Source organism: Desmodus rotundus, chromosome X, assembly GCF_022682495.2.
Source record: "Desmodus rotundus isolate HL8 chromosome X, HLdesRot8A.1, whole genome shotgun sequence".
Taxonomy (NCBI): domain Eukaryota; kingdom Metazoa; phylum Chordata; class Mammalia; order Chiroptera; family Phyllostomidae; genus Desmodus; species Desmodus rotundus.
Window position 1 is genome coordinate 4,083,849 of NC_071400.1, and position 24,196 is coordinate 4,108,044.

Sequence of the window (24,196 nt, forward strand, 5' to 3'; positions counted from 1 at the left end):
CATCTGAAAATGCAGGTAACAGCAATGTGAACCTCACAGACTTAAGAACGACAGAAGCTAATGCAGATAAAGCGTCTAGTGTCTGGCACATGCCAATGCCATCATTCATTCTGCACTTGGAGAATTAGTAGCAGTAAGCTTTCTCTCCCACCACATCTTCCACCCCAGCCTGTCCACCCTCTCTCTCACTCGGACTTGCAGCCAGTGTTGTACATTACCACGAGCAGGTCATTTCACTGCTCCATGTCTTGTTTCCTCCTTCATACAGTGGGGATAAAACCATCCCATCCGCTTTGTTCACCTGTTGCAGGGGCCTTTTACATGACAATGGAGATTGCCTCAGGTCACTTGCTCCTATTGACTAGGTCTTGCTGGCAAAAGCCACGCGGCCCCGCCCAAGTCTAGGAATTCTGCAGGGAGAAGAGACCACAGTCAGTAAGGTCCTGGGCCCAATCAGGATGGGGGCAATGGGAGCTCGCAGATTGCCCACTGCACCGACCGAAAGGCTCGCAGGAAGGTCTCTTATCTGGCGGCTTTCCATCTGCTCTAACAGACACCGGGAGCCAAGGCAGCCACTTGCTGGGCACAACCCCAGCCCCCAGGTGAACCAGCAGTGGGGTCCCCATGACGGTTGTCTGGTGGATAGCAGCAAGGTCTGAAGAGGTTCCCTCCACCAAGGCCCCCTTCCAAGAGGCAAGGGACTCCCCAGGCGGCCCCAGTGAGTCACAGCACCGCAGGAGGGGCTCTTACCCCTCATCTTGCCCCGAGGGTCCAGTCGTGTGGGGAACTGCAGAAAAGAGCTCCACTCCAGGCCAAGGGAGTTCGAATCAGAGTGGGGAGCGCTGGACTGAAGTAGCTGGAAAAGTTCCGTGGGTCCCAGATAGCCCATTTCCCAACTTGCTTATGTAAACGGGTCTAGTGCATGCCACCCATATATTATAGATGGAGAAACTGAGACTCAGAAGAAGAAAGGATGTTTCCAAGTCCCAACTGATTAATAAGGGGCAACAATTAGGACATTAACCCACACCTCCCTGCCTCCACACCCCTGTGAATTTCCAATGGATGTAACAAGACCTCCCAGATGGTGTTGGTCCCAAACCTCCCGGAGCAAACCTGACCCTCTTCTTCCTTCCATGAGCCACGGCCTGAGGCAGAGAACTCACTTCCTGTACAGTATCAACACCCCTCTGAGACTCCCTCTTTCTTCTCTTGCTCATTTATTTTATTCTGGCTTTGCTTGACTCAGGAGGCCCTGGGGCCACAGCGATCCTTTGCTAGTCTGGGAAGGGGGTCCAGGCAGCCCTCCCGTTTTGTCTGCAGCAGCACCGTCCACCACGCTTTCAAGCAGCTGTTATTTCAGGCCTCCTGGCTTGGACATGGCAATTGGATAGAACTCAAGGAAGCCCCCCATGCTTGTCAGAGGTCGAGGGTAAGAGTCTGCATTAGAGAAACCAAAGCCATTAGCACCATCACCTTCTCCTGGTCCACAGGGAGGACTTCGTGTGGGTAACAGAAAGGGGAAGTGATTGCCGCCTAGGCTAGGAAGAGCCGGGAAATCAGGACACGCCCCCAAGGTGACTGGGTCATTACTGTGGTACGCCTTCGGTGCCTACCAGATAATATGCCCTACAATAAGAAGCAGAAGCCACATGCTCCCCACTCAGCCCCATGGCTGAATGGGTGATGCTGGCAGGTGCCTGGACAGCCTCTCATCTCTGCCCACAGGCCTGGGAGGATGCCATTCCTGCAGCTTGGCTCGAGAGTCCCACCATCAGACACATACATCCTTTTGATGGAGCCGTCAGCAGGAGGTCCACCTCCTTGCCATCTCCATTCTCCTTTAAGGACAAACCCAGAAACTATGGCTCACAGGCACGCTGCCGTAGAACAAACCACAAGAATGCTCTTTAGTGACTGGGGGGTCCCTCTCGAACCCGGTTTTATTAGCATTCAGCAAAAGAAACATATGTTGTTACAAACAGGAAGTGTATCAAGATATCCAGATGTCAGTGAGAATTGGAATTGGAGAGGTCACGATCCGGGTGACTCCGTGATGTCTCAGGAACAGAGAAGGGGAAGTGAGGGTGCATCCAGGGGCCACGTTCCCCCTCTCTGTACTGGGAGAGAAAGAACCTTTATACCTGGGGTTGGATGTACTGCAGTTCCTAATCTTTCCTTTGTCCCCCAGCCATTTTATTGAATAGGACCTAAATATACATTCCTGGTTTCTTCCCTCCCACCCCGACCCCCCATATACAGCAGGGAAAATAAGCACCAATAGTAAACAGGAATAATAATTAAAGCCCTGCCTCTCAGTAAGCCCAACCCTTATACATATACACGCCATGTGGATTTTCTTCTTTGGAGTGACTGCAGGATGAAAATGTGGGCATCAGGCTGGTAAGCCATCGCCATGACAGTCACTGGTTCCCAAAGTACCATCCCTGTGTGAGCTGGAGCAGGGCCAGGGAGCAGGAATGGTGGTAGGGGAGAAAGATTCCCCCAAAGCAGCATGAGGGGGCAAGGAGGTCCCCAGTGTCTCTTCTGGGTGAATGTCCCAATCAGCTGAGCTTCTGGTAAGTCCCATGCAAGGGTTTCCTTGATAAGATGGCTAATTCCTGATGGTTCAAGCATCCCTGCCGTCTGTCTCCCCCAACTTCTTGGGGAGACTGGGCATGGTTGAAACCCTCTGCCCTCCCCAATGGGTGGAGAACGTCCCTGTCCCCACAATGTTCCTTTGGAGAAACTCAACATGACAAATAGGACAATATGGGCACTCTGGTTTCAAAACAAAAGCACAGAACACAAAGAAGAAAGAGAGAGATAGAGAGATAGATAGAGAGAGAGAGAGAGAGGAGTACTTCCAGAGGTCTACAAACAGGGAAGGGTCCAAAAGAAACAAAATAAGCCATAACACAACACGCTGTCTACCAGGTTCCACATGCCTGAGTCACCTGGCATTCGTCTAAGTACCTGGGCACCTTCTGCTGTCCCTACCACGGAGAGGGGGATGGACAGGGCAACACATCAGGGCTGGGGGGAGGGGCAAGAGTGAGGGCCCTGGGCAGCTGAGATGCCAGCCCTCTGCACAAGCAGCAGCAATGTTTGCGTCATCTTTGTTTTGTTTAAAACTGTAAACAGCACCGCTTAAAAATAAAATATATCAGAAAAGAACAATCGATAAACATTGTTTTCCATGAATATAAAATGCAAACAATACAAAAATAGATAATTGACTTTTGATATATATATATATAAAAAACAACTTGGATGCAACATACACATGGGTAAACTTGAAGTCTCCCTGCTAACCCCCATGCCTCCCTCTAGCAATTGGGCCCGGGGGGCCAAGGGCAGGTAGGATGGTGGCCCTGGCAAGGGTGGGAAAGTCACTGGCAGCAGGATAAGGGAAATGCACCCTGGGTTTGAGAAGCTACTTCCCTCCTTGGTACAGCACAGAGGAGGGAGACTAGTGTGGACTGAAGCCTTTGGCCCGGGGGCTCATGAACTCGTGCCCAGGCCGAGTCCAAATGGGCAGAGGAGGCCCGATCTGGGCCCAAGGCAGGGCTTCCTCAGAGGCGCCAAAGCACCGAGAAACTGGTGACCCTGGGAGAGGCCTTCTAGGTGGCCTGTTCTATCCAGTCCCCAGGCCCCAAGGACCAGTCTCATTTGGGAATTCTCGGAATCAGAGCTGTCTGGCACTAGATAAGCCTGCTGGGTAGAGATGAGGGCAGCCACCTCATCTCAAGTCACATCTTGCCTTGAAGTCACATCCAAAGGCAGTATCCTAAGACCTTGCAATGCAGACATGGCATTCACCTGGTCACAGCCTCGGAGGTGTGGACTTGACATCGACACCTTTATCCTGGGCATATTTGGTGTCAGCCATGCAAGCACTGGCCCATGTTTAGGAAGAGGCCTGGAGCTTGGTTGGCTGTTCCAGCATGACCCCGTACCACCACATGTCCCTAGGCAGGTCTTTCTTCCTCTTCTAGGCTGCAGCTGGGATTCGGCCAGCAGCTGCTTGGATCCCAGGTGAGACTCTAAAGGAGACTCCTTCTGCAGCCATGCACCCTGACTGCCCCACTTGTGGTGGCAAGGATCCTGTCCCTGGGCTGGCCAGAGACAGTGAAAGGACTTGCTGGCTGCGAATCGGTCCTAGGCCCTATGCTGTGCTGCACAACCTTTCCGAAGGCCACCAAACTCTGTCAGGGCTATGAATTCTCCCTTCAGAGGCAGCGCCTCCTGCTGCCCTCCCGTCACCGAGGGCAGCTCTCAGCCCTTGGCCAAAGGCTGACCACCTACTTTTTTTCTCTTCCCAGATAGGCCGGTGGCCCAGTGAGCTCTGGAGGCTGGTGATGGCTCTATTACCTGCTGTGGCTGCCACAGTCCACATCCAGACAGGAGCTTGAGCTGCCCTAAAGGACAAGCAGAGACAGAGGAGGCAAGTAGTGGGTTTTCCCGTTGTAAAGGCATTTGGTGAATGTTTACTTCCTGCCAAACAGCCAAGCCAATGGTCAGCCCCACCCTCCCGGGGGCCACTTTGGTGAGAGGACAGAAGGTTGGCATTTGGGCACTTCCCTCCTGGAATGCTGTGCTTGGTGTGAGGAGGGTCTTCCTCACGCTATTTCATTCTCCAGCGCCAGGGCTGACACCTCTCTTCATGATGCAGACAATGTCAGCCTGGGGCGCTGGTCTGGGTCCCTTGAGTCGATGCCATGCAAACTTATGTGATGTTCCCAGGGCTACAGCTTCTACCAGCTGAGCCTGATTTTGGGGGGGAAGGGTCCTGGCCAACCCCAATCTGAGAAAGGGTGACAAACACCAGTACAAACATATCCCCAGTCAAGGGGCACTTTGCCCACAAAGTCATCCCCGCGACTTGGGAGGCCAAAAGCATCCATTCCCAAGCCAAACTGCCATATCTCAGGAACGGCAGGAGCCCTGTTGACCTCTTAACAGGCAAGAAGATGGCTGGGGGCGGGGCAAGGACAGGAGCGGCCGTGGTGGGGGCAGCGCGCAAGGGTCATCATTTGTCTGGGTCAACACATCCAGGTACAAAATATTCCATTTGCTATTTCCAATCACGAAATTTAAAAGGAACCCTCTCGTATTGCTGATTAATAGCCTGTTGCAATGCCTTCCCGACAGCAACTTCTCTCCACCAGTATTTCCAAGCTAGTTTACCGCCAGAACTGGGCAGACACAGGACAAAGGAGGGTGCCATTCATTCCATAAGGGCTACAACTGCCATGTGAATCGGCATCCTGAAGCTTGGCAGAGTGAGGGCAAGTCACAGTCTTCCCTCTCAAGAAGCCTGGTCTTTTGATGATGCTAAGGGCTCAGCTAATTGCAAAATGAAAGCTCTTTAGTCCTGAACAGCAGCCTGGATGCCTTTGCTATCCTGTCCCTTGGCAGTGCTGGCCTGGAGCTTCTTGACAGCATCCAAATGAAGGGGTGGACAAGGTATAAGGAATTATTGTTAAGGGGGGGGAGCTATTTTCCCTTCTAAGAAGCCGGGGTGCCTCGGGCTCTGCAAAATCTGAAATCCTCTCTCCTGTTGCCTCAGACAAACGGACCTCCATTTCCCATCCTTCCCCCGGGGCACCTGTAAAAACCCCAACCCCTACAGCCAAGCCTAATTTAGGCTGCTTCTCTTCTTGTATCTCAATGAAAAGAATGTATTCTTTGTGATGAGATTATGTCCATTTCCTTTGGAGGAAAAAAAAAAGAACCGACATTCAAAAGCACCTGTAACTCAGGAAGTCACAAGCTTAAGAGAGGAAAAGGGAGAAACAAAAATCCTATCATTCCAGAGCTCAAGACTTACGGCAGTGTCTGTGAGAGAAGCCTATTTTGTCTTCTGTTTGCAACTGCAACTGGATTAATTTGATCACTCCATTAAGGGGATTAGCATTTTTGTCTTCAACCCAAGCTATGGCGGGCCAGGTTAAAAGGCCCCCTTCTGGTTATGATGCCAAAGTCCACAGCAGTAGGCAGTCAGATACACGCTACTTGATCCTCTCTAAGGACAGCTAGCTGGGACAAACAGATTATAGTCATCTGATGTAATGGTGGCAGCTATGCCAAGACAGAATGGAGTAGGGGTGGGGAGGATCTGTACCATAATTTCACATTGCTAACAGCAAACAGGCCCCCTGCCCCCACAGGGGAGGCAGTGCAGACCTGGCTGTTCATCGGGGGCTCATCATTTACTGGGTGGAGAGGTGGCAGGGAGCACTAAAGGGTTCAGCCTGTGTCAAGGATGCATGCTCTCTATATAATCACTAACTTGGCAACTGGAATAGGCACAAAATTACAGCATCCGGAACCCTGCATGGGTCACAAGAAGAAACCCCGAAAGCAAAAACCGGAGCGCAGCAGCAGCAGCAGCCTCCTGGGGCAGATGCACTTGAGCTGAACGTGGCCACAGAGGGCAGAAGACAGAAGTGGGAAAGCAAAGGCGAAAACTCAGAGGAGCTTTCCTTGGCCCAAAAGATTTTCAAGTGAAACAGCAACCCCCACCCTCCCAATCCCTCTGCCCAACCCTGGATCCCCATTCACATGCTCAGGCCCCATGCCCCCGCTCCAGCATCGATGACGACTACTCAGCTAGGTTCCCTTTCACGGCAGTGGAGGAGTAGCTGGTGGGGAGAGAGGCACCTTGCCCAGCCCTCTCCTTTGCCAGGTCAAGGCTGGAAGCCCCGTAGTGAATAGGCTGAGGCTTTGGGAGCTCAGGCCGGACCCTGGGCAGCTGAGGGATGCCGTGGGTGATGCCCACAGGCTTGGCCTGGGGAAGAGGGCCGGGGCTGCAGACTCCAGAACTGGAGGAGCAACTGGGCTCATTGGCAGGCAGCAGCACATCTCGAGGCCTGGCCCTCACACTGTGGGAGGCCTGTGGCTGGAGGTTATAACAAGGGCCTATGGGAAGGGGTAGGTGCGAAGGCCGAGCTAGTTGAGGCCCGGATTCCCCAGGTGCCCTTGGCTCTGGCCCTGGTACTGACAGCAATACTGACATAGCCGCAGGAGGTATGCAGCAGGCTGCCTGCCTGTACGGAGACTGGCTAGAAGGCCCATCCGACTGACTGCTACTTTTCCAGGCAGGGCCCGTCCCCACTGGGAAAGGACAGGGACCCCAGGCAGGCCAGTCATAGGCTCCTGGAGGTTCAGTATAGAGGGACAAAGGACTATCTCGGCCCCATTCTTCCTCTTCTTCTTCATCCGAATCTTCCTGCTGAGGCTGAAGCTCATCAGACTCCATGTAGCCCGGGGCCAGGTGGGAATCGGACAGCTCCAGGTCCAGGGTCTCTGCCGTGTCAAGGGAGCGGCTCCTCCTGTTGAGGGCCATGGCGGCAGGTGGAGGCCGTGGGTGCATGCCAGGCAGTCCCAAGTATCGAGGAAGACTGCTCACCCCCCAGGGCAGGCCTTGGTAGAATCGGCTGCGGTAGTTGTTCAAGGCGTGTTTCTGGTAGTAGCCCAGCTCAAAAGCTTCCAAGGAGGCCGCCAGATCCTCATCATTGTGGAATTCTGGGCTCTCTTCACATTTGCCTTCCCCATCCCGTTCCACATCAGCAATGTCGAAGGTCACCATGGGGGGCAGCTCGGGGAGGTTTTGAGTGAAGGATGAGTCGGAGTCAGAGCTACAGGACATGCTGGAGAAGAGGTTGCCATTGCTGGTGAACTCCACAAGGGCTTGCGAGAAGCTCACGGTGGCATTCCCTTCCTTCTCCACTTCCTCTTCCTCTGGCTCTTCAGGGGGTGAGTAAGTAGGGTAGGCCCTCCTGGGAGACCCTCCAAAATTTGCTTCTTGCATGTCTGGCTCAAACATAGCATCGCTCTGGAAGAGCTGCATCAGGCAGGTACTTTGATCCTTCTTGGAGCAGGTGCCCTCAAAACGCTTCTCCAGAGGACGGAAGTCCCTCCAGTCTGGCTCGCTGCCCGCTGTGGCAGGGAAAGCCGATGTGGTTCCTCGGTGTGAAGTCTGAGAGGTCCCTGATTTCCCTGTCACCAGGCCCATCACCGATGGGCCTAAGGGTCTCCTCTGATACTCTATGATAGGCTTCTCTGGCCACGCCTGGACCTCTCGGATTTGAGCCTCTCGAGCACGAGCCTCTCTGGCCTGGGCCTCCCTGGCACAGGCCTCTCGGACACAAGCCTCCCTGGCACAGACCTCTCGGACACAAGCCTCCCTGGAACAGGCCTCTCGGGCACAAGCCTCCCTGGCACAGGCCTCTCGGGCACAAGCCTCCCTGGCATAGGCCTCTCGGCCTCGGGCCTCTCTGGCATGAGCTTCCTGGGAGCGGGCTTCTCGGGCGTGAGCGTCCCTGGCATGAACTTCTTGTGTATAGGCCTCCCTGGTGTGAGCCTCTCGGGCACGTGCCTCCCGGGCCTCTCGGGCCTCCAGCTGCTCCCGCCGAAGTTCCCAATACAACAACTGCTTCTGGATGGTCACCAACCGTTCTTCTTCCGTCTCCATGGCCCCAGGTGGCCGAGAGGAAGAAAAGGGCTGAAGGTTCAAGAAAGGGTCAAATATCTCAGAGCTGCGACCGTGGAGGTCATAAAGGCAGTCATCCCCCGGTGGGGACTCCTCAAGACTGTCATCTGGCTCATAGAATTCGTAGAGGGCATCTCCACTGTAGCTGTCTCGGGGCAGGCAATCCCTGCGGACAAGCCCCAGGGCCTCCCCGGAATCATCCTCAAATCCGGGTGTGGTTGAGTCATAATAGCCCTCATCACTGTTGGGGGCAGACTCTTGCTGGTCACTCTGAGGAGTCAAAAGGTCTCCAGGAGCCAGGCCAGGGTAAGCCCGAACTGGGTCAAAGAGCACGTAGCCCTGGTGGCCTGGTGAAGTGGTGGGCTGGTAGCCCACATTCAGATTGGGTCTTGGGTACATCTGACCACTTGCCCACAGATATTCTAAGTCATCATCTTCTTCTGCCTTGATCTCCTCTTCTTCCTCCTCTAATTCCACCTCCTCATCCTCTTCTTCTTCTTCCTCTTCATCATCATCGTCTGGCAAGGCCATCTCCTCCCCACCTCCTTGGTAGGTGACCAGGCAGGAACTTCGCTTGGTCCCATCTCGGTTGGCCCTCTGGCCTCCAGAGGCCATGCTGTCTGTCATACTGTCCATGTCCTGCTCTGCTATGATGTCACCACATCCTGTCAGTGAGTCAAAACTTTTCAGGGAGGTGACATCTCCAAACAGGAGGCTCAGTTGGTCCCCCACAGGGCCATTGGGTGGATTCACCTCTCCTGCCACCACCTTCTCCCCTGTTTCTGGGCTCTGGGGCTCTTCTGGGCCACTGGCTTCGGGGGCAGGATTGGGCTGCAGGAGTGCTGAGGCACAGCTGTCCACGGGTTTTTCTGGATCTTTACAGGCTGTCTTCTCAGCAACTGCTACAGAAGGCTCTGAGGCTGAAGAAACGTTTGGCCCAGGGACATCTTGGGGTTTGGCATTTTCCTTTCTCGGGTCTTGAAGGGTTTCCTCAGTGTGAGATGGGCAGACTGAGCTCACGTGCTCACGAGGCCTGGCTCTGGCCTCCTCAGGCCCCTTGGCCCCTGGCTCCCTTTGCTCAGCACCAGAAACCTTATTCTTCCGGTGACGGCGAATACTGCTGAAGAAACCTTTCAGGCCTTTCTTTGGCTTGGGCACAGAGGAAACCTTCTCAGCCCCAGCTTTGTCTACGGCTGCAACCACAGACATCTTGTGCTTGGAGCCTGTCTCCAAAGCCCCATGGGCGCTCTGGGAACTGGGAAGCTGGCAGGGTGACTCCGGCAAAGGTAAGGAGAGGCCGGGTCCTTCGCTGACAATGTCTTCATGGCTACGGACTGCTTCACTCAAGCCATCGTGGGTCTTACTCTTGCTAACACCCTTCTTGGAGCTGCCTTTCCCAGAACCTTTGCTCCGTCCCCCTCCAAAGAAACTAGGCAGGGTGCAGATGCCCTTCTTGCCACCAAAGAGTTTCATGGCAGTTTTCTTCAGCCTACCTGGGCCAGACGAGGGTTGCTCTGACGCTGGTCCTTCTGTCATCTCAGCGGCCTGTTTCTGGGCTCCTTTCTCTGCCCCTTGGTCCTGGGTATCCACAGAGGCTGCTGCTCCCTTGGCCTGAGCAGCTTCATCTTTTCGGGTCTCCATGGTGATGGGGACAACTCAGGTGTGTTCAGCTGGAAATGCAGCGCTCTGGCTTCTGGACACTATTATGACGTCATCAGTCAGGAAGCATCACAGTGGGCCTGGAGGAGATGAGAGAGAAAGGCATAGAGAGAGCACTGGTGAGCGAGCAGCCAGGCAGGGTTTGTTTTCACAGGTGTCTGTGGTTTCAGGCTTCAGTGGAACCAGAGAGAAAGAGAACATGTAGGGAAAACATTAATGGAGTCCATATGCTTGGCTTGCTGGGCCAGCCTCCTCTGGGCCCCAAGACAGCGAAACCCTACACTGAGCAACAGGCGGCCGTCACCCCTACCCCCATGCACTGGGCAGGGCGAACTGCAGATGTGAGAAAGGCCTGGTGGTGCTATTGGCTGTGGGAGGGGTTTCCAGGGGGGTGGGGAGGTTAGGGAGAGGCAGGAAAGGCAGGAGGGATGTCAGCTCTGACGACAGAGAAGTTTTCAACAGCATCTAGGAAAACAGCCCCTGGAGTCCTCACTCAGCTCTGCGGGGTTCAGGCCTCTAGTTCACTTCAGCCCAGGCTCTCCCCGACATTTTGCCTGGGGAAGGAAAGAGTTTCCCCGAAAGAGACACCCGAAATTTCGCCTCCTTCCCACAGGCTCCCTAAACTGCCGGCAGGCCCGTGCTCCAGGTCCTTCAGAAACCCAGAGTTGTAGCCTCTCAGATCCACATTCCAGAGCTGCAATCCAGGATCTGCTGCGGGTGCCTGGCAGCCTTGCAGCAAGGAACTCTCTGGGTTTTGTATCGTCAGTCCAAGAGGCCTAGCAATGCCTCCCCCACGGTTATGTGCCGGGGGGGCGGGGGGACATCTACGTCAGACTCTCGAGTGTCCCGCTGGGAAGAGATTTGAAAGTGGCCCTTGGCCACTGGAACCCCCAAGTTCTACTTCAGAACTGTGAGGCAGACTGTTTCTTCTCCACTCCCCTCATTATTTTGGCCCCCATCTCGCTCCCCATCTATAAAGGGAACTCCTCGAAGGCGCATCTCCACATGATTCATGTTCTTGGCCCGGGAGTGAAGCTATGAGCATGTATTTAAGTAAATAAACCTGGTGCGAGGCACACCCTTCTGGTCCAGGCTCACAATCCCCCAAACATCCAAATGCCACAGACATAGAATAAAAAGAAGCAGGAAAAAAAAGCTACCACTCACCCCTAGCTACAACGCAGGCATCCTCTCTCCCAGGGTTGATGCATTTATTCCAGTCACTACAGCTGGGCAGTGGCTGGATAGGTGAGCAGCCTGCTAAAACCTAGGGACCTGTCCCTGGAAAGTCCCTCACCTCTGTGTTCTTTCCCTGTAGAGTAGCCACTAGCAGGCAGGGAGCTAGGATAAGGGAAGGGAGGCAGAGCAGCTGCTGGGGGCCAGAGAGAAAGAGGTAGGATCGCTGTCATCCCGCCAGCAGCTGGCCAGCACATCAGGCCTGGGATTGCTTCCCGCCACAATAAAAGTCATGCATTCACCTCCAGTGACAGACAATGGAGCAGCACGGGGGGGGGGGGGGGGGGGAGAGGCTGTCAGCGACACTCTGGCCTCTGACCTTATTAGAGGAACCCTCCTGGAGCCCTGGTCCTGTTTGGCAAACATTAATTTTGTGCATTGAGCCTTGCTTGGCTTGATATTTGAAGCATCAGCGTGGTGCAGGCTTCCATCAGGAGCACTCTGCGGAACTGAGTATTCAACTTGGAGGAAAATAATGGCTGGTTATCCAGAAAATAAAAGGGGGAAAAAACCTCATCCGATCCCTTCTCTGCAGAGATTTATATTGCCATCTGCTCAGGTTAGGGTATCTTCCCCGTGTGACATGTTTTTACGTGACATTGTTCCAGCTTAGCCCTGCAAATGATAGCCCCATTAGACCGTGCTTCCCCCACCCCCCAAATACACAATCGTACGCACACACATACACACCACTCCGAGTCCTGACCCTGGTGGTCTGATGGGAATAGAGGCCCTATCACGTATTTGAACATCCCCCCACCCTACTTCCCAAGGCACAGATGTCTCTGCCTCAGCCCTGAAATTACTGACAGATAGTATTGTCATCGCGGTGTGGGCATGACCGAGATGGGGTGGCAGCGGTGCCGTTGTTTGTGAAACTGCATTCCCCTCTGTGGAATTCATGAGACAAATCTCTCCTAACGTTTGCTAAGTGACAGACGCTGAGCACAGTGACTCGAAGCGGGACAAGAAGGGAGAACCCCTACAGCCCTTGCTTTTGGGAAGTTCCTAGGCTGAGTGGGAGAGATATGTAACAATCGGAAAGCACGTGATGCAGGCCTCAAAGAAGCCCCTCCCCCCATTACTGCTTCAGCTTTGGTGGAAGGTCGTCATTCTTTATACCTTGTTATCCTATCCCAGGAAAAATCTGAAAGGCAAAAGACATCTCCTCGGGCTCAGAAAAGCCACCTTGAGGAGGAAGCATTCAATCTGACTCTTGTCAGACAGGAGTGAGTAGCAATGGCACTGATTTAGGGACAGGGATGGGTGACACTAGTAGCTACGAATTGGCCCAGTGAAAACTCATACGGGCCTAGATTTCCTCATGAATTGAAGGCTGAACTGTCCTGCTGGGCTTAGGGCTATGGGGCGGTCCCTTTGGGCCTTCTGTTGCCCTTACTCCTGTGCTCCCCTGGGGCGGAAGACTGTCCACTGCTCTCTCTATTGTCCCCTTCCCTGCCACAGGCATCTGCAGTCTGTTGTGGAAGGAGCCACGGGCATCTGCAGTCTGTTGTGGGGTCCAGGCCATGGCAGGGGACCCAGAACTGGCAAGGCACCCCTCTGCAGAGATCAAAACAGCTCTTTTATCTATCCCCGTCTACCCAGTCCACTGCAGCAGTGCGGGGTTTAGATGGGATAATGGACACCGAAGCACTTTGTAAACTGCAGAGCACAGTGCAAATGAGAAAGATTGGCCTTACTGTTGTTATTACCACCTTCCTGGGCAGGTCCCAGTTACTTGGGAAGTAGCAGACCGTGTGTACAAGGCCGCTCGTTTGGAAGAGCCACTTCCTGTGGAGAGCCTGAGGGACCAGCTGTCTTGGTCCACACTGAGGAGGAGCCAGGTGCGAGGGGATTTTAAAGACACGTGTGTGCATTGATACAAAGTCCTCTCCTGAGGGTAGTTTAGATTGGCCTCCGACTGTGTGGGGGCAGTGGGAGAACGAGGCACGGTTGTGTCCTGGGACTGTGATTCTCTCCCTCTAGCTTCAGGATTTCTTCCTAACGACGTCCTAGATCATCTTTGCCGGTCAGAACCACCCTGGAAATGGGTGCCGCGTCCCACCTCCCTGCCTATCCCCGCCCAGGACCATATATGCCCCAGAGCACCTCATAGCATCTCCGTGGGCTTTCCCCCAAGATAATAGCATAGCAGGGGGTAGTGATGACACGAACCTGGTAGCCCCTAACCCAGCCAGCCCCACCGAGCCACTGTGGGCCCAGGCTCCTTGTCTACTTCCCTCGCTACCCCTCCAGGTACCAGCTCTGTCCTTCCCCAATGGGCTATGCTGCCTTTACTTGAGGCCACAGAGTTCACTGGCCAGGAGAGCCAAGTGTGGCAGAAGGCAAAAGGGACAAGAAGGGGGAGACTTTGTAGCTCCCCCAGGTTGAAGACTGCCTCCCATTCCGTTCCTGCCAAGAAAGCGGTCCTGCCAAACGCAGCGCCCTGCAGCCCTTCGATTCTCAACCTGGGTGCTGTCCAAGCGTCAGGTGAACCTGATGCTTTAAGCAGGGGTGTCAAACTCATTGTCATCGGGGGCCACATCAGCCTTGCGGTTGCCTTCAAAGGGCAGAATGTAACTTTAGGACTGTATAAATGTAACTACTCCTTAACTAGGGGCACGGAGCTCAGCGCTGCTGCTGCTGCCGGGCAGAAACAAGGTGCCAGGCCTGATAAAACAAGGTGGAGGGCCGGATTCGGCCTGCGGGCCTTGGGTTCTCCACCAGTGTTCTAAAGCTAGTTTGTGGCCCCAGGCAAGGGTGGCTTGCTGCAGCCAGTGGTGGCAGGGTGTGGCCCGTGACCATCCCTGCCTCCAGGGCCAGCTTAAATACATTCTGGGACCTGTGGAACGCTGGCTACTGGAACAGTTTGTTCCTTCCCCCTGCTCTCAAAACACAGGCAGGAGCCCAGCCACAAACCTGCCCCAGGGACCCTTCTTGGAGACCACGAAACAGCTACAGCCTGAGCCTTGCATGGCCCAACTTCCTGGGGCCAGCTCAGCCAACGTAGAGAAGGCCGAGTGGAGGGAAGGAGTGTGTGAATTTATGTGGTAGCTCCAGAGGCGTGGCCTCAGTCAACCACAGCTCCTCAGAACGCCTCCAAGCAGTTTTCCTGGGGGCAAGCCCACTCTGGGTCCATCCTGCCGTTGTATATGGAGTAGGCTGAGGAAGGAATGGTGAGGATAGGGAGCCCCCTCACCGCCCCCCACCCCTGAGAGCCCGCCAGTTCTGCACTGCAAACAGCTCTGCCCACCTGAGGGAAATCAGCAAGTTCTTTCAGTTTGTTCAACTGAAAAATGAGGCTATTGAGATGCCTACTTCTTAAATCTATTGTGAAGAACAAAACCAATGCACATGAAGTACCAAATACAATGCATTAGATAGCAGAGGCTCAAAAACACAGCCAGTAATTTTAAAAATATTTCATTCAAACTATAGCTGAACAATTTCTAGCAGCGAAACTACCTCAGTCACGGTTCAGTAGGGTGCTTTCCGGGGCTCTGTTGGATAAGTTATCAAACCACTTTGGACCTCAGTTTCCCCAAATGGTAAAGGAGGGGAGCTGTGTAGTTACCTCACAGGAGGCCTTAGTTTCTGTTTTAGCTGAACTTTGATATTCAGGGACCAAAAAATTGCTTTGAAAAATAGCTCTGGATTATCTGGGAATTTCAACCAGCCAGATTCTCTAGCAATTCAACAATTCAACCTCAGCGAAAAGTACTAATATCCAAGAAAATGAAAATTAACACACATCCTTCACCCAACTCAGGATACTTACCAGTTTATAAAGCGCTCCCCACTCTCTCACGCACCATTTGCCCTTCTCAGAAATTGCCCTGGTGGGGGATGGTCACTCCCGGTCAGAGAAGGAAACTGCCAAGGCTTGAGAAAAGATCTGCCTGAGGTCACACAGTGGGATAGTGACAGAGCCACAGCAGTCCCCAGGCCTCCAGAACCCCAAGTCCATGACACTCTGTTGCATTGCGCCAGCCCCTAGTCACGCAAGGAACACTGAGAGGAAGGATGGCGCGGGTGCCCGGCACACGTGGGCCTTCATCTCCCCTCCCATCTCACCCCTGCCCTAGCCCGGCTGAATCTTCTCTGAAGTATTTCCAGACGTCACTGGCTGCCACTGTTTTGGCCCCGTCTAGCACATTCCAAAAAGCCTGCTGACCAGAATCCAAGGGCTGCCAACCTAGGTTGTGGCTGCTGTCCTCATCAGCAACACCCACCCCCATTCCCAAGGCATGGAACATGTTGCTCTCCTTTCATTTCCCTTGGGAGGTAAGTTGGAGGGGGGTGGGAAAGAAAAGAAAAGGTTCAAACGGAAACCTGCCAACTGGGACAAAGATGCAAAATTGGAGCTATTGTTTCAAGAAAATGACCCATGACAAGACCAGAAACTTAATCAACCATTTCTGAAGCCCACAGCAAGGTCCAGTCTCAAAATCATTTGTTCAAGGCCTAAAGGAGGGGCTGCCCAGCTTGGTACCTTTTGGTGGTGCCATAGAGGCTGCAGGCAGAGCCCCACGCAAGCTTCCCCTCACTAATTGTCATCCTTTCTGTTGAGGGGCACCTCCTCCCAAGAGGGCATCCCACCAACTCTAGAGGCGGCAGAGACCCCCACCAGGCCCTCTGTGCCCTGCTCCCACTGCCCCACCAGATGCCTGTCAACTGAGTTGATGACATACTCAGCCTTGGGTAATTCATTCGGACAAGCCTCAGTCTAACCATTCATCTTATTGGGATGGACCCTCCTTTATCTTATACTCACCACACCTAGCGCAGAACAGGAGCTCAAACGACGTTGCTTCAACTGAATTCCAATTCAGCTGACGCTCGCCAGCCCAGAACTAAAATGCCAGCTTTACCCCTCAGAGGCTGTGGGGTTTCACAAGGTGGCCTAACCTCTCTGACACTCAAATGCCTTCTCTGTAAAATGAAGAAAATGGTACCTGCCATGTAGGATTGCGGTAAGGATTGTAGACGATAAATGTGAAAAGTGCCCTGGCTGGTGTGGCTCAGTGGACTGAGCGTGGGCTGCGAACCAAAGGGTTGCAGGTTTGATTCCCAGTCAAGGCACCGGGGCACATGCCTGGGTTGTGGGCCAGGTCCCCAGTAGGGGATGCTCAAGAAGCAACCACACATTGATGTTTCTCTTCCTCTCTTTCCCCCTCCCTTCCCCTCTCTCTAGAGCATGGGCTGTGAACCAAAGGGTCTCCGGTTCAATTCCCAGTCAGGGCACATGCCTGGGTTGTGGGCCAGGTCCCCAGTGCGGGCCATGTGAGAAGCAACCACACACTGATACTTCTCTCTCTCTCTTTCTCCCTCCCTTCCCTTCTCTCTAAAAATAAATAAATACAAATTTTAAAAAATCTTTAAAAAAATGTAAAGGGCACCTTGCTGACTGGGTACAAAGCAGATTTTCAGGAAAGGACCCTTGTGATGGGGCCTCTGGCAGCCACTTCTCCACCCCAGCTCCTCAGCTGCTACCCCGTGTCCTCTAAAGATGACACAAACCTCTTAGGTGAACTCCCTCTGGTCCCCCTTCACCATGCTGCAAAGCTGACATCCTACCCCCCTACCCATCTCCTTCCATCTCAACCATCCTGCATATCCTTGCCAGGTTTTCTCACAACCCTGATTTCAGCACACCGCTCTTCTGCTTACCGACTTATTCCACGTTGCCTATAGGATCCGGGCCACTCCCCTTTGTCTGACCTTCAGCACTGGCTCTCCCTACAGGTTGCGCTCCAGGATTCCTAGCCTCACTCCTCCCTCCTCCTTAGCCCTGGCCCCCAATACACAGGGGCTTCTCCAGTCTGCGAAAATGTGGTCATCCACACGCCACCGCTCCCAAGAAATGGGCTTTCCTGGGGAATGTTCTGGGTGCCCCAGCCTTCTCCTCAGGCTGCTGAGGTTCCCGGCCCAGCTGGCCTGGAACAACAGGGACTCTTAGGGCCACTTACTTGCCACTCCCCTCTCAGGCTCCTGAGCCTCCTTAGAGAGGAATGTATCTGAGATGGATGCCATGCCTGCATAGTAAGGCTTCCGCTCTGTCTGTCGGTCCTAACACAGCAAGGGTGAGATCGCAGCCAGGAGACAGGCGTCGCCCCCCCCAGAGCCCACCCCAGCTCAGAGGAAGAACAAGAGGGCAGCTGAGGGAAGCCTCCAGAGGGAAAACTCTGCCAAGTGAACAACGCAGACCCCTGACTTTCTTATGTATCGGCTCCCATATACAAATCACAACGTATGGGAGGGGCCAGCTAAGGAAACAGGCTTAGAGGAAGAAGCCTTGAACTGGGGGCCAGGAACTTTGTGCTTTTGTGTAAATTGGGCAAATCCCTTCTTTGTTCTGGGCCTCAGTTTCCCCATCTACAAATGAGAGATTGTATCAGGGGGCCCGCTTGTGGCAAGTTTAGTGAGAAGCTGTGGGAAGGGTAGTCCTGTGCCCACATTTCTGGTGCCTGCTGAGTCATGAGGCATGGTGGGGGCATGTGATTTGGGGGGTGCTAGGCTTCTCTGGGAGGCCTGGATCCCTGCCTCGTTGAGCCCAGTCCACCACTGCAGGACCGAGATGCCCTGCGGCCCAGCCTCACTCCTCACACCTGCACCCCTCGACTCTGCCCAACATTCTACTCTTTGAAAATGCCCTAGGCGTAGCCCATTAGTATCTTCGCTTTGACCAGAGAGGAGGGGTGGTACCACAACAGGCCTACTGCAGCCCTCTTTCCCCAGGAAAAGCTGCAGCCCGAGGAGCTAGCTGGAGAAGGGGGGTGAGTTTTTGCTTGGAAGGCAAGCAGGGGGGAAAAATCCTGCAGGCGATGAAAGCAATGGAGACTCCACAACAAGAAATGCAAATCAAAAGGTCGCAAAGACCCCCACAGCACCAGCACGTCTGCCTCTAACTCTCCCAAGATGCCTTGAGCCATTTTCTCCATTGTCCGTGTTGTCTCCTAACCCCAGACGGGAGGTTCGGGGAGTGGTGCCCCCTCGTTCAGCTGGCACCTGCACCTCTGCAGTGGTTCCGGTTTCCCTCCCTGCCTTGCCAGGGATACACTTACACACACACGGGTTTGCAAAATAAGACTGAGGGCAGGAGAGGAAAGGCTCTGCGATTATTTAATTCAGAGGACAGAAGTTGGAGGTTGGAGAGGTGGTTTAACACCCATGGAATCTCCAATGGGTTGTTAAGGAGAAGAGCAATGGTGGCCAGCGGCTCTCAACTCCACCCCCAACACATACACATACACAGTTTAAATACAGCATGAGAGACTCACATTAGCTCTGAGAAAGAACTTCCTGGCAGCGATGTGGGTGCAGTGATACAGGAAGGCTATGAAATGCCACCTTTGAGAGCTTTACCTTTATCACGTCTTTTATCTACATGGATAGGATTCGAAGCAGGGGAGTTTATGGAATAATGCTGGGAACGCCCTCTTCTAGCCTCGAGGAGCCTGTCTGCAAGTGAGGGGGTTGGAGGCCCCTTCTTCCTCTTTGGTTTTGTAAGCAAGCCAGTGACCTGCCAGGCTTGCTGCTTATTCCTCTCATTCCGCTGGATGAGCAGAGCAGAGCTGTGTTCCTGTCCACACCCACCCCCACACTTTCCAAGAGTGTGAATGTAATAGTTCTTGAGGAATTTTTTACAGCTCCACTATGCTAGGAGACAATCACCGGACTACCAGCATCTTCCAACTACCTCCCTTCCTTCTGAAACTTTCAGGCCCTGGCAGGCTGCGGACCAAGATCAAGCAGCACAAGAGTCACGTTAGGGGAGGAAGGGCTCCCGGATGGGGGGCCCCCAAGCTCACCCAGCACCCCTTCACTCTTGAGGAATGGGTGAGGTGAGATGCAGGGTTGGTTAATGAGACGCATGTCGAATGAAGGCCATTGGACCCAGTGGGATACAGTGGAAAGAGCCACTGCACAGGAGGCTGCAGCCTGTCCCCCTATTCCTCAGTGCTGTGCAACCTTAAGCAAGTCCCTGTTGCTTTCCAGGGTTCCCATATCTAAGCACAGAAGTCCAAACTGGCGCTCCCTGCAGGTCTGTGCAGCTGAGAGGAAGGGGATCAGCAGAGGCCTGGGGGGCAGCTAGCTGTGGGTATATAGGCTCCACACTCTCTCCTTCCCCCTCCCCCTCCTCAACCCCAACAAGGCAGAAGGGAGGTACAGCTTCCCTCTAGAGATAGCCTACACCGCAGTTCTACTTCCAGGTCCAAAGGTGGCCTCTTACCTGCCAGATTTATGGCGTGCTTCTAACCCTCTCCTAAGACCCCACTCTAAAACCCCTGCTAAAACTCCAAGTTCTTGTGTATTTTCGCACATGCATGCACACAAATCAAAACCTCCTCGTTCCCATTCTTCGATGGCCCCTTCCCTATGATCTTTTCCCCATTCCACAGCCTGGCATTCGGGAACCCCCTCCGCTGGGCACCCACCACCTCAGAGCCACACAATCTCAACCAGAAAATACTCACTCACCTCACTCAGCCAGCCTGCCTGCCACCCCCTCCCATTCCTAATTTTGCTTCTACCATTACCCTTTGCCTACCAAACCCCTCTACTTTCTGAAAGCTTCCCAGGATGAGCCCCCAGCATAGAGAAATCTTCCATCTCTCTGGTGTGCCTGTAGGCTCACAAATCAGCAACCAAAGGTATGTGTATTCTGGGGTCTGGGCAGTTCAGGTACTGAGCTTGCTGTTAAAGGGAGACATCGTGATTGATTTTTTTTTTTCTTCTAGTTTCAACCCAACCCCCTCCCTCCATCCTAATTAGGCACTGTCCATAAATACCGGGGCATTGAGTATCATTTCTCTAATCACTTTTGCATGGATCTGGACAAGTGCAAGTCGGAGAGGTAAAGGTCTTCTTGAAAGCTCTACAAAGAAAGCCAGCCCTTCTGCAGCATTCCTTAACTGCTATGCATTGCTAAGCTTTGAGGGGGTTGGGCCTGAGTTCCGGGTTTGTTTACCCTGCTGAGGGGCTCTGGGAGAACTCAGACATCCCTGATATCAGGGAGACAATGTGGCAGGGAAACTTAAAGTACAGTTGGCCTCCTATTATAAGCCCCCAAATACCCAAGGGACACTCGGGCAGCTTGGAAAAGTTCTGAGAAAGAAGAGGTCATCAGGGGTTGCAAGAGACAGGCAGGAAAGGCACTGAGAAGGGCCCAGAGCAGCGGCCAGAGAGGAAAGAGAACCTGGACGTGGAGGGCGAGTGGGTTTGGGTGTGGGGAGGGGAGTTACATAGGGTGGGTATGTTAGGTGGCTGTTGGTTTGAGGCAGGGCAGAGGGCTGGTCCAGCCCTGGGCTGGAGATGCCCAGCTGCCAAGTTAGGGGGGTTGCGCTGGCCCTGGTCAAGGTGTGAGGAGGTGAGTGTAGTTTGTGATCTGCAGTACTTGCTGGTGTCACAAAAGTCCCCAGCTAGCCTTCCTCCTAAGTGAGGGATTTACTGGGTCTCACTGTCTCCTCTCAAATGGTTCTCCACCTTCAGAGGTCGGTCAAAGGTCCATGAAGGGCCTGCCAAGCTCCTGGGTTGCTCCCTCTGTCCTGATCCTCAGAAAGGCCTAGAGTCCATTGCCAGAGGCACACCGCGGTGCAGTGACTGAGCGGTGGGCGGGGCCGAATGAGGGGAGCCGCACTGGGGGAGGGGGCTCTGCTGGAATCCCCAGGTGTGGGGTGAGCATTCCAACAACGAACTGCCCTTCACCCTGCCCATACCCACGCGGAGGGAGCAGGAGGGCAGAGCCGCAGAGGGAGGTATTTGTGTGCGGGACAAAGCTCGCTTTGACCTCGAGGACCAGGCCAAGAAGAGCCTGGCCAAAAAGGAGGCCGACTGTGCGGGGCCAGTCCAGCTGCCTACCAGGCGCCTTGTCTGTGGCGTGCCTGCTGGGCACAGCCCCTCACGGCCATGGAGCCCAGTCAAAGTCGGGCGGTCACCAGTGTCAGAAATGTCTGCAGCAGACAATGACAGCGGCCCGGCGGGCTGGGTATTTTAAGTAACTGCGAACTTGGAGGGTTTGTCTGCTTCTGTAGCTCTCTCACAACACTCAGACGGTGCTTTCCCTACTACAGTAATTGCTCCCTCGGCTTCTGACACAGAAACCCCCTCCCAGCGTCGTGCTTATCACTATTTTTAAACGGGAGGCTGGAGAGAAAGACGCGGCCAGTGCACTACGAGGGGAGAGGAGGCGCGGCGAGGGGGGAGACAAAGCGGCCTTGCAGTTATAACCCAAAGACTAGTTTGAGATGCAGCTGTAAACCCAAGGTCCAGCGAGAGAGACACCCCTGCCAGTCCGCGGGGGCGGGAGGCAGATGAGCCCGGAGGCCCAGGAGTAGGGGGCGCGGCTGGTTGGGGCCGCAAGGCCGAGGTTCGGAAGGGAAGTGGGCAGCTTACAGGCCCAAGTGTACTTCCCCCAGGAGGAGGCAAACAGTGTAGATTAGATACCCCAATCCGTCGGACCTAGGCCACCGCGATGGCTTCGTCCGCAGAGGGGAGAGGCAGGAGATGCGCAGAGGAGGGGAGGGGAGGGGCGGCTGCCGGGCTGCTGGGTGAGCGATACCCGCGTAACGTAGCTGTTCCAGTTAATGTGCTACAACAAAGCTGCAGAGCTCCCGGCCTACAAATGCACCGCTGGGGGTGCTGGCTGGCGGCTCCCCTCCTGGGACCGCGCAGCAGCACGTGCGGCCCTCATCCCCGCCTCCCCGAGAGCCCAGAGGCATGGCCCAGGGTAGCCCGCCCGCCTGCCCGCCCTCTTCCCCCACCCCCAGCCTTGGTGGCCCGTAACCAGGGGACTCTGCTCTGGCCCTCACCGGACAGTCCTCGAAGCAGGTTCCAAAGGGGAGCGGAGAGCGGCCTGGACGCCGACCGGCCCAGCCCTAGAGCTCCTCTCCAGGCGGCCAGAGCTGAGCACGCGGGACTGCACCGGACCGCGGGCAGGCGGAGCCTCCAGGCTGCCCCCAAAGCTTACCCGGCCCGGTTCGTTTTCCAGCCCGGTTATTGTCTGCTGCGCCGCTCTGGCCGAGGCTGGAGCCTCGGCTGCCGTGGCTGAGAACACCGCCACCGCTGCTTCTGCCGCCGCCACGGCTCCAGTCACCTCCTGCACTGGCTCCCCTTCCCCAGGCTCTGGGCAGCTCCCCCATACCCCCGCACCCTCCCTCAAAACTCCACAACCACAGGGTGGGGCGTCCGCACCCTGATTGGCAGTCGTGTGGCCCAATCGCCACGGCGGGAAGGCGTGCCCGAACCGCCCTCTGTTTTCCTCTGAGTGTATCTCTTTAAATGCAAATAAGCCTGAGAGTGGTGTTGGCAGGGGGCGGAGAGGGTGCCGAACCCCTCGCTGGAACTCCCCACTCCCGCCCCCGAGCCGGGAGGGCGGCTGTATGGGGACACCGCAAGCTTGCGGGGCCGGTCCCGCCCCAGTGGGGCTCACAGGAGCCCTGGTTTCGGTTTTGCGTTCATCCCATTTCCGTGGTCACCATGCAATCGTGCTGTGGCGCCCCGGCCGCCACCTGGCAGTTTATTCCAAAGCGCCAGACAGGCGGAGAGAGGCGGGGCGGAGTCGTTGGGGAGCGGGGGTGACTGCAGAGCCTTTTGGAACCTCCCCGGGCCCGATCTTAGGCGTCGAGAAGGCCCCGCAGTGCGCCCCCGGCAGGCAGCTCAGAGGTAGGACTCACCTGCCAGGAAAGCCAATTGTAGCGCTCGCGCCACAGCTTCGTCCGTCTCTTGGGCACACCAGGGCCTTTAGGGACCATCTAGGCCAACTGCCACCCGTTACCAAAGGGTCTGCTGCTGCCTAGAGAAGGGGAGGCGCATCCCCAAGGTCACCCAGCCTGCCAGCCACAGGGGCAGATGTGGAATTCCAAACCCTGGGCACCCGGTCCAGGGCTTTCACTTTTCTTCTCTGGAGAGACCTGTTTTCCGTAGTTTGACCCACACCCAAATTGCCCAACTTTCACGGAATTCAACGGGATTCCGGAAGTCGACAGAGGCACCCTCAAACTTTTAATGGTGAGCCAGGCTTTGTGAAAAGTAGATACTGAGAAAAAAAATATCTTGTCTGAGCCCAGACTGGAGGTATCAAGGCTGAGGGCGGGCTGCATCTGTCTTGCCAACTGCAGTGTCTGGGATGGGGGCAGGGGCAGCCTGAACTTGGGTCTCTAGGCTGAGGGCATTAGGTGGCATTCGTGGCTGCCAGGGCCAGGTGAGCTGAGGCAACAAAGAATCTAGTTCTACTACTAACTAGTTCAAGAATATCCAGAAGGCCCGGCCATAAAACTCTGTGAATATCTAAAAGCAAAGATTGAGGGGAGATGCGGTGGGGTGCGGGGGGAGGGGGAACGGTCCGGGGGAGATTAGAGCACAATGCTTGCCATTTTTCCGTTGCAGGAGGAGTATTCTCTGCTGCTGTACTGGGTCTTTTCTGCCTTGAAAAGATCCAGCTGTTAAACTGATTGCAGGAAGACTGCTGTCTCTGCTCGGACGGAGCACAGGAACGGACATGGCTGCTAGGGCTGGGATCTGGCCCCAGTTCTGCCGCGGTCTTGAAGTATGACCTTGACCAGTCCATTTTCCTCTCTGTGCCAGTCCATCACTCCATCTCCACAAGGAGGGGTTAAGACTGGTCAAGCTCCTTGATCTCTTCCAGCTCTGACAGTTCAACACAATTCTTCCTATAATATTCCATGACGTTCTACAACCTTCTGTGACATTCTATACATCTCCAACAAAAATCAGCAATTTGAATGGCAGACCTCCTATTCTAGTCCCAAGTCTACATAAATGGCAGGGAGAAAGGAGCTGCCA

The 24,196-nt window shown here is 54.6% G+C and overlaps 1 protein-coding gene across 4 annotated transcripts; it reads right to left on the bottom strand.

Moving 5' to 3' along the window:
* Window positions 1-1,921: 1,921 nt before the first annotated feature.
* AMER1 (APC membrane recruitment protein 1) lies at window positions 1,922-23,384 on the bottom strand. Of its 4 annotated transcripts, XR_006654763.2 has the most exons (3): window positions 22,204-22,542; window positions 4,375-10,236; window positions 1,922-2,120 (listed from the first exon to the last, which is right to left on the bottom strand). XR_006654763.2 is itself a non-coding variant. In XM_045191262.3 (2 exons), exon 2 carries the CDS (start codon window positions 10,136-10,138, stop codon window positions 6,608-6,610), a length of 3,531 nt encoding a protein of 1,176 aa, XP_045047197.2. In that variant the 5' UTR covers window positions 10,139-10,236; window positions 23,068-23,384; the 3' UTR covers window positions 1,922-6,607. The 4 variants fall into 4 exon arrangements, 3 of the variants coding, with proteins under 3 accessions (XP_045047197.2, XP_024411010.2, XP_024411011.2); XM_045191262.3 differs by lacking the exon at window positions 22,204-22,542 and adding an exon at window positions 23,068-23,384 and having other exon boundaries at window positions 1,922-10,236; XM_024555242.3 differs by having other exon boundaries at window positions 1,922-10,236; window positions 22,362-22,542.
* Window positions 23,385-24,196: the final 812 nt, after the last annotated feature.